This window comes from Sinocyclocheilus rhinocerous, unplaced genomic scaffold (assembly GCF_001515625.1).
Source record: "Sinocyclocheilus rhinocerous isolate Xijiao unplaced genomic scaffold, SAMN03320098_v1.1 scaffold1374, whole genome shotgun sequence".
Taxonomy (NCBI): Eukaryota; Metazoa; Chordata; class Actinopteri; order Cypriniformes; family Cyprinidae; genus Sinocyclocheilus; species Sinocyclocheilus rhinocerous.
In genome coordinates, this window is record NW_015643932.1 from 526453 (window position 1) to 537456 (window position 11004).

Genomic DNA, 11004 nt, shown 5'->3' on the forward strand with positions numbered 1-11004 from the left:
CTTTCTTATATTTTTTTCCAGTTTTCAGACAAAATTCTGACCTTTTAGGCCTGAAACATCTTGATTTCGTGCACCATTGTGTTAAAAATATTTTTATTTAATTTTATTTAATTTAATTTAATTTTATTTTATTTTATTTTATTTTAGTTTTTCCTTGGTCACTGATAGTGAATGTAGATGTATACAGTGAAAGTGCTGCGTTTAGCTTTGCCGGCTGGCAGACGGGCTGTTTATAGCCATGAGCTTTTCGTGAACCTCACGTCATTTATAATAACCTATAGCGCTCTGAAATTACTGTGTTCAGATCACACTGAGCTCAGGAATCAGGATCAAACGTTCCAGAAACACCTCAGCATCTGTTGTCTTTTGTGCCAATAATTGCTCCTGCAAAGTAATTAAATTGATGTGGATAGTAAATAAATTGCTTGTTTTCTCACATCGGTTATGAAGTTATACTGCTGTAATTTAATATTATCATTAATTTTCGATATGGAGTTGCTTCTTACTATATAATTCACAGCCTCAAATTCACTGTACAAACTTCTCTTCCTGCTCATCAGTATTTATAAGCTCATATCCTTGTTTTTGCCTTTTGTTCTTAAATATAGATTCATGTGAATTTATGCAAGAGCAAAGAAACCACTAATCACTTTGAGTAAAAGCAACATCCTCTCATCTTTCCACACCCCATCAGTTCTTTTCTGCAGACACAGGAAGTAGTTGAAAATGCTGTAAAGCTTCTTCCTGCGTTTAGAGGAAAGGCACAGCTGTGGCTTAATTATTTATATTCATACAACATACTGACAATAATCTCCACCAGACTAACACAAAAACCTTCAGAAATCATTCTAACATGATGATTTGGTGCTTAAGAATTTTTTAAATTATTATTATCAATGTTGAAAACAGTTGTGCTGGTTAATATTTTTGTGGAAAGTTCAAAGAAAGTTCAAAAGAACAGCATTTGTTTGAAATAGTAATCTTTTGTAATATCATAAATGTATTTTTAGCATCACTTTTGATTATTTAATGCATTCTTTCTGAATAAAAATATGAATTTCTGTAAAAAAAAAAAAAAAAAAAGGACTGAACCCTAAACATTTATATCCTTTATGTTTTACTTAAAAAGAAAGTGAGCTGCAAAAATAGGTCATGATTTGGCCCACATTTAGATATCAACACCAGTTCAGTATTTAGCAATTTAGCCTGACCTAATAAATAATCTAGCAAACTATAAAACTATCCGAAAAGATTAACCAGTTCTTACAGAAATCATTCACACCCGGAAGTCTTAAATGTACAACATTCTGTGTAAGTGGACTTCATATCTACAAAATCTTTATATAGAATTTATATCTACAATAAAGAATATGTCCCCTTTAAGCTCTGTCACATGTTCGCAAGCGCTCTCTTCCCATCATTCCCCTCCAGAGCCTCCAAGAAATCGTGAGCTTCAGCATTAACCCATTTTCTTGTCCCTTCAGTCTTATCACGCACTGAAAGGTGCACACGCGCATGCAAGAGCTCGTGTCCACAGTAATCATTAGCTAACATGGAAGCAGGAGGCTGTGCATCCTCTGATCAGCCGTGCTTTTATGATTAGTCATGTGGGTTTAGACGTTAGCCTGCATCAGCAGTGTAGTGCGGCTCTTTAATTGGTGCCGCTGTGGGAAGCCTGCTGTTTAGATGATGTGCGTCTCACTTTCACTTAGTCAGCGTTACCGTTTCTAAGGGTCAGGACTACAATCCTGAATCACTTTTTACCAGTTCCAGAAATCAGTGCCTAAAGCTGTTCTTAGTTTCTGAACACACACCTGTACCTCATCTGTCTGAAATTCTCACTACTCGACAGATGCCTGTGTCACATTGTGTTGCAGGAAATTTGTATTAATTTTTTTAAATAAATAAATGCCTTGGTTTTGGCCAAATGAGGAAAGTTAATGTTCGCTTTGCTCACAATGGCTCAAGAGCTTATAATATTATTAATTATAAAATATAGGGATGCACCAAAATTTTGGCCACTGAAAATTATCAGCTGAAAATGGCATTTTCGGTCTTTGGCCGAAAGAGAAAAATGGGCAGAAATATGCACGGAAAACATATTCTGATTCTGTTGCATAGAGCTGAATAAAAATAATATATTGATATTTAATATTAATATATTTTCTGTCCAATTTTCTTGTTGTACTTTCAGTAAAAGTGTGGTTAATTTATTAGCTTGTATTAAATTAAGTTAAATTAAAAAGTCTTACAAAATTAATCTATATTATTATATTACTGTATTGTATTATTGTATTGTATTTTGTAGTATTTCATAATAAATGATTATTGAAAAGCAGTTTCGGTTTTCATCCAAGTGCATCCAGAATTTTCGGTTTTGGATTCGGCCCAGAATTTTCATTTCAGTGTATCCCTAATAAAATATGTTCATTTACATAATAATCATAATTGTCATTATTATTATTGTCATTATTATTATTATTATTATTATAAATATTTAAACTTGTTATTATAAACCTAAATGTCTAATTATAATGCTAACAACAACAACAACAATGATAATAATAATATATTATTATTATTATTATTATTATTGTTATTATTACTATAAATAAATATGGATTTTCAATAAGTTACACATTGCTTTTAAGTTACATCAAGATTGTTAGATGTATTTTTATATAATAATAATAATAATGATCATAAAAGTCATATTATTATAATATTTTTTATTAGCATGATGATAATTATTGTTATTATTATAAGTATGGTTTGTTAATGTTACATAGTGCTATTTTATGTTACATAATTTAGATTTGAATTTTTTTTTGAATAAAATAATATAATTGATTACAATAACTTTATTATAATAAAAATATAGAAATTATACTAATATTATATATAATATAATTATACTTATATTTAAATGTAATTCTACTACTACTAACTGCTACTATTACTACTACTGTACTACTACTACTAATAATAATAATTATAATTATTATTATTATTACTGTATACTGTGAGAATTTCATTAAAATGTGAATATGTTTGCAATTTGAGTAACAATCTCTTGTTTTGTTTCAGGTACAAATCTATGAGCTTGAGGAGCATAAAATTGAGACGTGGAGAGGTAAGAAATCCTCACAGGTGGTTCTTTCTAGTGCTTCGTGTTTGTGCTTTTCTAGATGTTATATTTCATGTTTCCTTTTTTTCTTTTTTTACAACAGAGCTCTATCTACAAGAAACATTTAAACCTTTAGTGAACATATCTCCAGATGCAAGGTAAGAGCAATTCATTTCTGTGTTAGCATGCATGTCATTTATTGCCTTACTATGGGAAGTTGCATGCTGTAGGGTGATCTTATACATATGTTGAAGAGGACATGAGTGAAAGTGAACCGCTAGAGTTCCTTTAGTAAACCACAAACTCTTTCCATCTCACATATTGCCCTTTTCTGTGTGTATTCTGCTGGTTGCTCATATTTTCAGTGTATTAAATAATTCAGTGCACGTAGTCTTGAAGGGCAAACCTCTGAATTTCATCAGGGTCCTCTGAAGTCGCCCTTCTGTTCCCTATGTCACCGCAGTGAAATTTACTTTCTCTGTCTCTGTATGTTTTGTGTTTCAGCATATTTGATGCTGTGTATTCACTGATCAAAAACAAGATCCACCGGTTACCCGTCATCGACCCTGTCAGTGGAAATGCACTTTACATTTTGACGCACAAAAGGATCCTGAAATTCCTTCAGCTGTTTGTAAGTTCATCAGTATATTCTATGTGTATCACTTGTGCATTTAGTAAGGTTTTAGCTGGCTGGTTTTGGCAGGGTTTGAGGTTTAACCGATGCTGTAATAAAGCGCACAGTCATTTCCTCCAGAGTGACAAAGAATGAGGAAGGAATTGAATGAATAGGATGAAAAAGTGCAGAGGAAGGGAGGGGTAGAGCAGATGAAGAGGAAGAGACAGTCCCTAGATTAATGTCATCTATCTGATCACAATGGGCCATGGCCTTTTATATAGTTCAGCAGCAATCTCTCACAAAGTATTTGAAAGACAGAGGTTAGTTAAAGTCTCAGCAGTATAGCTTGCATAGAACTGCACTGCAGGGGAAAATAAAATGTTCTTTGTATACTAAAAAGTCTCAGAAAGTGTTTTTTGTTTGACAAACAGGGCAGACAGCCAATATAATTCCTATAATTACTAGAATTATTCATGGTCTTATGTTGCTTGAATTATAAAATATTCAAAAGCTGACAAAGTAGCTTGTGTTTATGTGTCTCAGGTGTGTGAGATGCCAAAGCCCGCCTTTATGAAGCAGAAACTGGAGGAGCTGAGCATTGGGACCTACAGCAACATTGCCTTCATCCACCCCGACACGCCAATCATCAAAGCACTCAGCATCTTTGTGGAGAGGAGAGTGTCAGCACTGCCTGTGGTGGATGAGTCAGGTTTGATTCAAAAGAAAAGAGACAGATTTTGTGTATTCCAATGCTCTTACACTCATGAAATTACTTATTTAAAACTTTTTCCTGTGTATTTTTGCCTTTTAGGAAAAGTTGTAGATATTTATTCCAAATTTGATGTCATTGTAAGTACAGTATATGTATTTATTTTATTGTTGAATGTGGAAAACGTTTGACCTGTACTACAGACGTTAATTATCTTTGTATGTTTGTAGAATCTTGCTGCTGAAAAGATGTACAACAACCTGGACATTAGCGTGACACAGGCACTGATGCACAGGTCACAGTACTTTGAAGGGGTCATGAAGTGCAACAGATTTGAGACACTGGAAACGATTGTAGATCGGATAGTCAAGGCTGAGGTGAGCTTTCCCGTTGTCTTCCTTTCTGTCCTCATAAATCTGCAACCTTTTTTATTATGACCAAAAATGGATATGTACTTGCTTTTCTTTAGATGCTTTAGGTCACTATTGAGGAAATATGCTAGACTAGCTCTTTGTAGTATGTATTCTGCAACTGCTCTTGCTCTTTATAGAGGAACATTTTTTGAGTTGTTCTTGGTAATTTATTCTAGAACAGCTCTTTGTAATAGGTATTATACATCTGCTCTTGGTAACAGTCAACAGTTGCTCTAGCTCTTTATAGAGGAAATATAGTAGAGTTGCTCTTGGTGATATATTCTAGAGCAGATCTTGCTTATAGATAGGCAGGTCGTCATAGTCTTTTTAGATATATTCAATAATTTCTCTAGTACAGTACAGATGAGATATGCTAGAGCTGTAATAGATATTGTGCAAATGTTCTTTCTCTTTATAGAGGAAAAATGTTTGTGTTGCTCTTAGTAATTTATTCTAGAGCATCTCTTGGATATATATTTACTCTGGTAACATTTAGCAGGTGCTTAACCTCTTTATAGAAACTCTTAGTAATAGATATTCTAGAGCAGCGCTTGGTAAGGTATTTTATACAGTGCTTTAAAACAGTCAAAAGTTGCTCTTGTTTTTTGTACAGGAAATATTTTAGAATTGCTCTTGGTAATATATTCTAGAGCAGATCTTGCTAATAGTAATTATGCAGCTGCTCTTTTTTTTCAACAGTTGCTCTTGTTCTTTATAGTGGTGATGTTCTAGCCTTGCTCCTTTTATATACTCTTTTTATATGCTCTTATTTAGATATACTATAGATGCTCTAGATATATATCTAAGATCTAAATAGATATTCTATATAGATATTCAGCAACTGCTTTTTGTCTTTATTGAGGAAATTGTTCAAGTTACTCTTGGTAATGTATTCTAGAGATAGAAGAGATATTCTAGATAATCTGAGTAATAGATGCTCTAGAGCTGCTCTTTGGTAATATTCTTGCGTCACACTTGGTTCCATATATTCTATAGCTGTTCTAATTCACTATAGAAAATATATTCTATAGTGATATATATGGGTTATTCTAGATCAACTGGGTAACAGATGCTCTAGAGCTGCTCTTAGCCTTTATTGTGATCATGTTTTACTGTGGCTCTTGTTTGTTGATATTCAAGAGCTTCTCTAATTCACTAGAGGAGATATGCTTGAGTTGTTCTTGGTCTTTGCTTTTGTTTTTGTTACTCTAGATGGTATATTCTAGATCAACTGGGTAATAGATGCTCCAGAGCTGCTGTTAGTTGTTACAGAGGTGTTATTCTTGTCACTCTTGTTTCTAGATATTATAGACCTGCTCTAGTTCGCTATAGATGTGATATTCTAGATCAACTGGGTAACAGATGCTCTAGAGCTGCTCTTAGTCTTTGTAGAGGTGTTATTTTTGTCACTCTTGTTTCTAGATATTATAGAGGTGCTCTAGTTGACTGTAGATGGGTTATTCTAGATCAACTGGGTAACAGATGCTGTAGAGCAGGGGTGCCCAACCCTGCTCCTGGCGATCGACTGTCCTGCAAAGTTTAGCTCCAACTCTAATCAAAGACACCTGCCTTTAATTTTTAAGTGATCCTGAAGACCCTAATTAGTTGCTTCAGGTGTGTTTGATTAGGGTTGGAGCTGAACTTTGCAGGACAGTCGATCGCCAGGAGCAGGGTTGGGCACCCCTGCTCTAGAGCTACTCTTAGACTTTATTGAGATCATATTTTAGTGACTCTTGTTTGTAGATATTCAAGAGCTTCTCTAATTCACTATAGAGGAGATATGCTAGAGTGGCTCTTTAACTTTGCTTTAGGTTCTCAATATTTTAGAGCTACTCTAGGTCACAAAAGTGGAGATAGTCTAGAGATACTCTAGGACTGCTCTAGATGCTGATGTGTATCTGTCCTCGGTCAGGTGCACAGACTGGTGGTGGTGGATGAGAACGGCAGCATCGTGGGCATCGTCTCTCTGTCGGACATCCTCCAGGCACTTGTTCTCAACCCCGCAGGTATCAATGCTCAGCATTCCTAAAGCACATTTCCAGCAGGACCCTCCTCCTCCCATCCTCTCTCACCCGAGCCACAGGTACTACCTCCACTGCTGAGGTCAAGGAGACGGTGCATGACTTCTGCCTGGCTCATGATGTGTGCGAGGATGGCATGTGCCAACTTATATTTCTGTTTCCACCACAGAACCAGACATGATTGGCTTTAATTCCAGAGGGCAGTGTGTGTGTGTATATGTGTGCACGCTCACGTAACACCGCATATGATTTTGATTAATGAGGCACTTGCAGTACATCAGAGCCCCTCCCACTGCAGGGCTTCCCGTCTGCTGATGGATAGTGTCCTGCAGTAACTCAACCACATGCTCTGTCCATGCATACACATAATGTCGTAGGTCTTCCCACTAAGATCATTATACATTTCTGCTCATAAATTAACATACCCTTGCAAAATAAGGAAAATGTTCATTGTTTTAACTAAATAAGAGGATCATATTATTTTTTATTTAATACTGTCCTGAATGAGCTGTTTTGCATAACAAATGTTTACATATGGTGCACAAGACAAAATAATAATCTAATGTATATAAATGAACCAAAAGTTTACACACCCTTGAATTTAATAATAATTTAATGTCATTACCTGGATGATAAACAACTGTTTTTGTTTTTTGATAGTTGTTCATGAGTTAAACTGCTTATTTTTCTTCAGAAAAATCCTTCAGGTCCTGCACATTCTTTGGTTTTCTAGCATCTTATGCATATTTGAACCCTTTCCAACAGTGACTGTATGATTTTGAAATCCATCTTCACACTTATACAACTATTACAAAAGGTGAAAACATTCACTGATGCTTAAGAAGGAATCACGATTCATTAAGAGCAGAGTGTGTTACAGGGAGGGTCTTTTTTTTCATTTAATATTGCCCTTCAGAAGCTACTTAAGATGTGTATGTTTCACAGATTTTCAGTTTTGTTACAATTTTGAACTTTTTGCAATGGGAATGTAAACTTATAAACAGAACTGCATAACCAATAAATATGATGTACATCTATGACGGACATCTAAATCAAAATCAGATGATGGGACATAATACACGTCTCTCTATTTAACTCAAACTTTCTGGATTTCCTTCTGAGAGGTCACTGTGTGCTGGGTGTCTGCCTTGTTGGCTGTGAATTTATAATACTGCATATTAATTGCTTCTGTGAAGAGTGTTGTGAATCCTAAGTAGCAGATGTGATGCTGCTAATATTGCAACTAGTATGCACAGATCAAAAGACATTCTGCCCTGTGGTTGGTCCTGCTCCTGGAGATGGACCTTCCTGCAACTTATATAAAACACTCTAAACCAGATGATTTTGACGGAGCACTGCAGTGATGATGTATTTTTGTAGGCCAACCCAAGAATTAGCATCACCCTGGATCCCTTGACAAAATTTTTTGGATTTTGGATTATTGCAGAAAATAAGCTCCCCGACCAATAAAAAAGTGATTAGTATGTTTTGTTTATCTTCACAAGTGAACACAACTTTAATGAATTTTAAATAAAAAATGTCACCGCCATGAAGCTTCTATCAACTCTTTCAGTTTTTATTCAAAAAAAACATTTTCCCTGAATGTGTGAGTTAGAATAGTTTGCAAGAGTACGATTAAAAACACAACAAAGCTGTAAAAGGGCACTAGTTTAATTAAATGCTCATTTCTGGGTTTTGGCCTATAAAAATACTTCATCCTTATTACTAGCAGGTGGATTACAGGCTGTCTAGAACTAAATTCGGCAGGAATCCAGGGGCAAGTTCAAGCTCAAACGTTTTGCTACGGTTTCCGGTTTGAACGACATGTTTCCTGGAAACGGTGTGCAACGGGGTTTGAGATACGTTTTGTCTTGTTTGGTGGGTGTGTCAAAAATGTCAGCCCAATCAGCACCACCGTTTCCGTTTAAAAAACGTTTTGCACCGTTTTGTCGGGGCTGAACGCAGCCTTAGTTGAAAATACATGCTCACAAGCTGCCTACTAGTGGTTGTAAGCAGTATTGCAACTAAAAAAGACCTCTCTTTTACATATTGTCTACTCTTTTGCAGGTATGACCCGGAAGGAGAGCGAAGCAGAAACGGAGTGATGCTTGCGGAGATTGCTGGGTCATGTGATGTTTGCTGTAAGAGACTGAAGTGGAAGCGGAGACCACAAGTTTGGGCCACATCTCAGAACGAAAGAGTGGAACCAGGGAACTTGACCTAGATGTGTGCTGTTAGATCACAAATGAAGAGTTACACGGACTGGTTATTTGGTCTGTTATCTGATTTCTAGATGGACGTATTGGCCGTATGGGGCGATTAAGGTGGATCATCTCTTATTCAGAAGGATACTGTGAACTCTGCCTATTATATCACACTAAGCTTCTGCACGCACACTATGATAACTATACCTTTAGCTAGACCTAAAACTACGCCATCTGGTGTTTGAATCTGCACACAGACTACGGACTGTACCATAATCGCCTCTGTTGGAGGGGGGTGTCTGTGCGTTCGCAGGGCATTCAGTAATAATCTCAGTATTCAGTGCATGTTATGACTGTTTGTTCCTCGTGTATATACGATTTTCGGCTTGTGGCGTATGAGCCAGTTCACATATTTGTACTTTTGACTGTTCCTGAATTTAGTAACTCGTTTAGTCTTTCTCCGCCACAGTTCCTTTGTAAATGCAGACAGAAATGCTTTCCTCTGTATCTGTCTATGGTGCCTTCTGTCCAGCAGTTATTGCCCACTACTGGTTGCCAATAGAACAAGATTAATTGAATGTTTAAATATATCAAAGTGAATGTTAGAGTTGTTTAAAAAAACCAAAAGCCCCGTTTTGCTGTTTTAGTGTGCGTCACTGATTTTATTTATTGCAGAGCTCTACATTTCTTCACTTTGGGTGTTCATTATTTTCTTGATGTTTTTGAAATGATGCTGTAAATGATAATTAAAATGTTTATTTATTTATATTTAACACTTTTGTAATTTTAAAAGCGATATGTAAGTGTGAGATGGAAAGATCTATGGAGCCCCTATGCAGTAAAACCACGTGCTGATCAATGACTTGATGTTCAATGCAATTCAACCTTAAAATCCCACCTTTTTTTTCCTGTCCATGAGGCGACTGACCTCTTGTTTGTATCAATTGTACTGTACACGCACGCAGAGCTTCTGTCTGAGGAATCTACAAGTGCAAGAGAAAGGTCTATTTTTCTGTGTGTTCGATGTTTGTAATACTTCACATTTTAAGTTTTCGTCATTTGTTTTTGCAGATATGTTACTGTTGTTGTTGTTATGAAAGAGTAATGTCCAGAGATAAATTCACATCACTGGCATGAGAATGCTAAAGCATAATCATGCTTTAGATTCGTTTTTTATTTACAGTTAAATAAAAACGAATAAACAAAATCTCTGAAACATTTTTGTGTTATGTTTGGCAAGCCATTTTTACAATATAAAACACATACATACACAACACACACACATATATATATATATATATATATATATATATGTGCTGTAATCGCATCCACAATAAAAGTTTTTGTTTACATAATATATGTGTGTGCTGTGTATATTTATTATGTATATATAAATACAAACATACAGTATTTTGTAAATATTTACATGTATATTAAATGTATTTACATTTATATTCATATAATTTATATTATATTTAATATATAAACAACATCTTTCTTAAATATTCTCATGCATGTGTGTGTTTTATATATATACATAATAAATATGCACAGTACACGCATATTATGCGAACAAAAACTTTTATTTTGGATGCGATTAATCGCGTTTAATTGACAGCACTAATATATATATATATATATATATATATATATATGGAGGCGTGGCTGGTAAAATATAATTGAATTGAAGAAAATACATTCCATATGTCACATTTGAAGAAAAACTGACAGAGGGGAAATATCTTGTGACTTCTTCGAAATAGCATTTCTGCTCTTAAGTGCTAAAAGTGAAAGTTTGCAAACTTAACATAGTATACTTTATTTATCTCGAAAATACCTCACTTGTGGCTCCAGGTTGCAATTTCAATCAATAAGTTGCCAGGCTTCTTCCGTGACTTCAGTGACGCAGGAAAT

At 35.1% G+C, this 11004-nt stretch overlaps 1 protein-coding gene across 6 annotated transcripts in view; it reads left to right on the forward strand.

Annotated features, from left to right (window-relative positions):
• Positions 1–10366, forward strand: part of LOC107757712 (5'-AMP-activated protein kinase subunit gamma-1-like) — an 81391-nt gene extending 71025 nt beyond the window's left edge. For 4 of the 6 annotated variants that reach the window (XM_016575270.1, XM_016575269.1, XM_016575272.1 and 1 more), the window contains 8 exons: positions 3088–3133; positions 3231–3285; positions 3632–3761; positions 4287–4452; positions 4555–4592; positions 4683–4829; positions 6778–6871; positions 8954–10366. In XM_016575270.1, the coding sequence (XP_016430756.1) occupies positions 3088–3133; positions 3231–3285; positions 3632–3761; positions 4287–4452; positions 4555–4592; positions 4683–4829; positions 6778–6871; positions 8954–8991 (714 nt within the window). In that variant the 3' untranslated portion in view covers positions 8992–10366. The remainder of the gene's footprint in view (positions 1–3087; positions 3134–3230; positions 3286–3631; positions 3762–4286; positions 4453–4554; positions 4593–4682; positions 4830–6777; positions 6872–8953) is intronic. The other 2 variants (XM_016575271.1, XM_016575273.1) reach the window with 1 other exon arrangement.
• Positions 10367–11004: the final 638 nt, after the last annotated feature.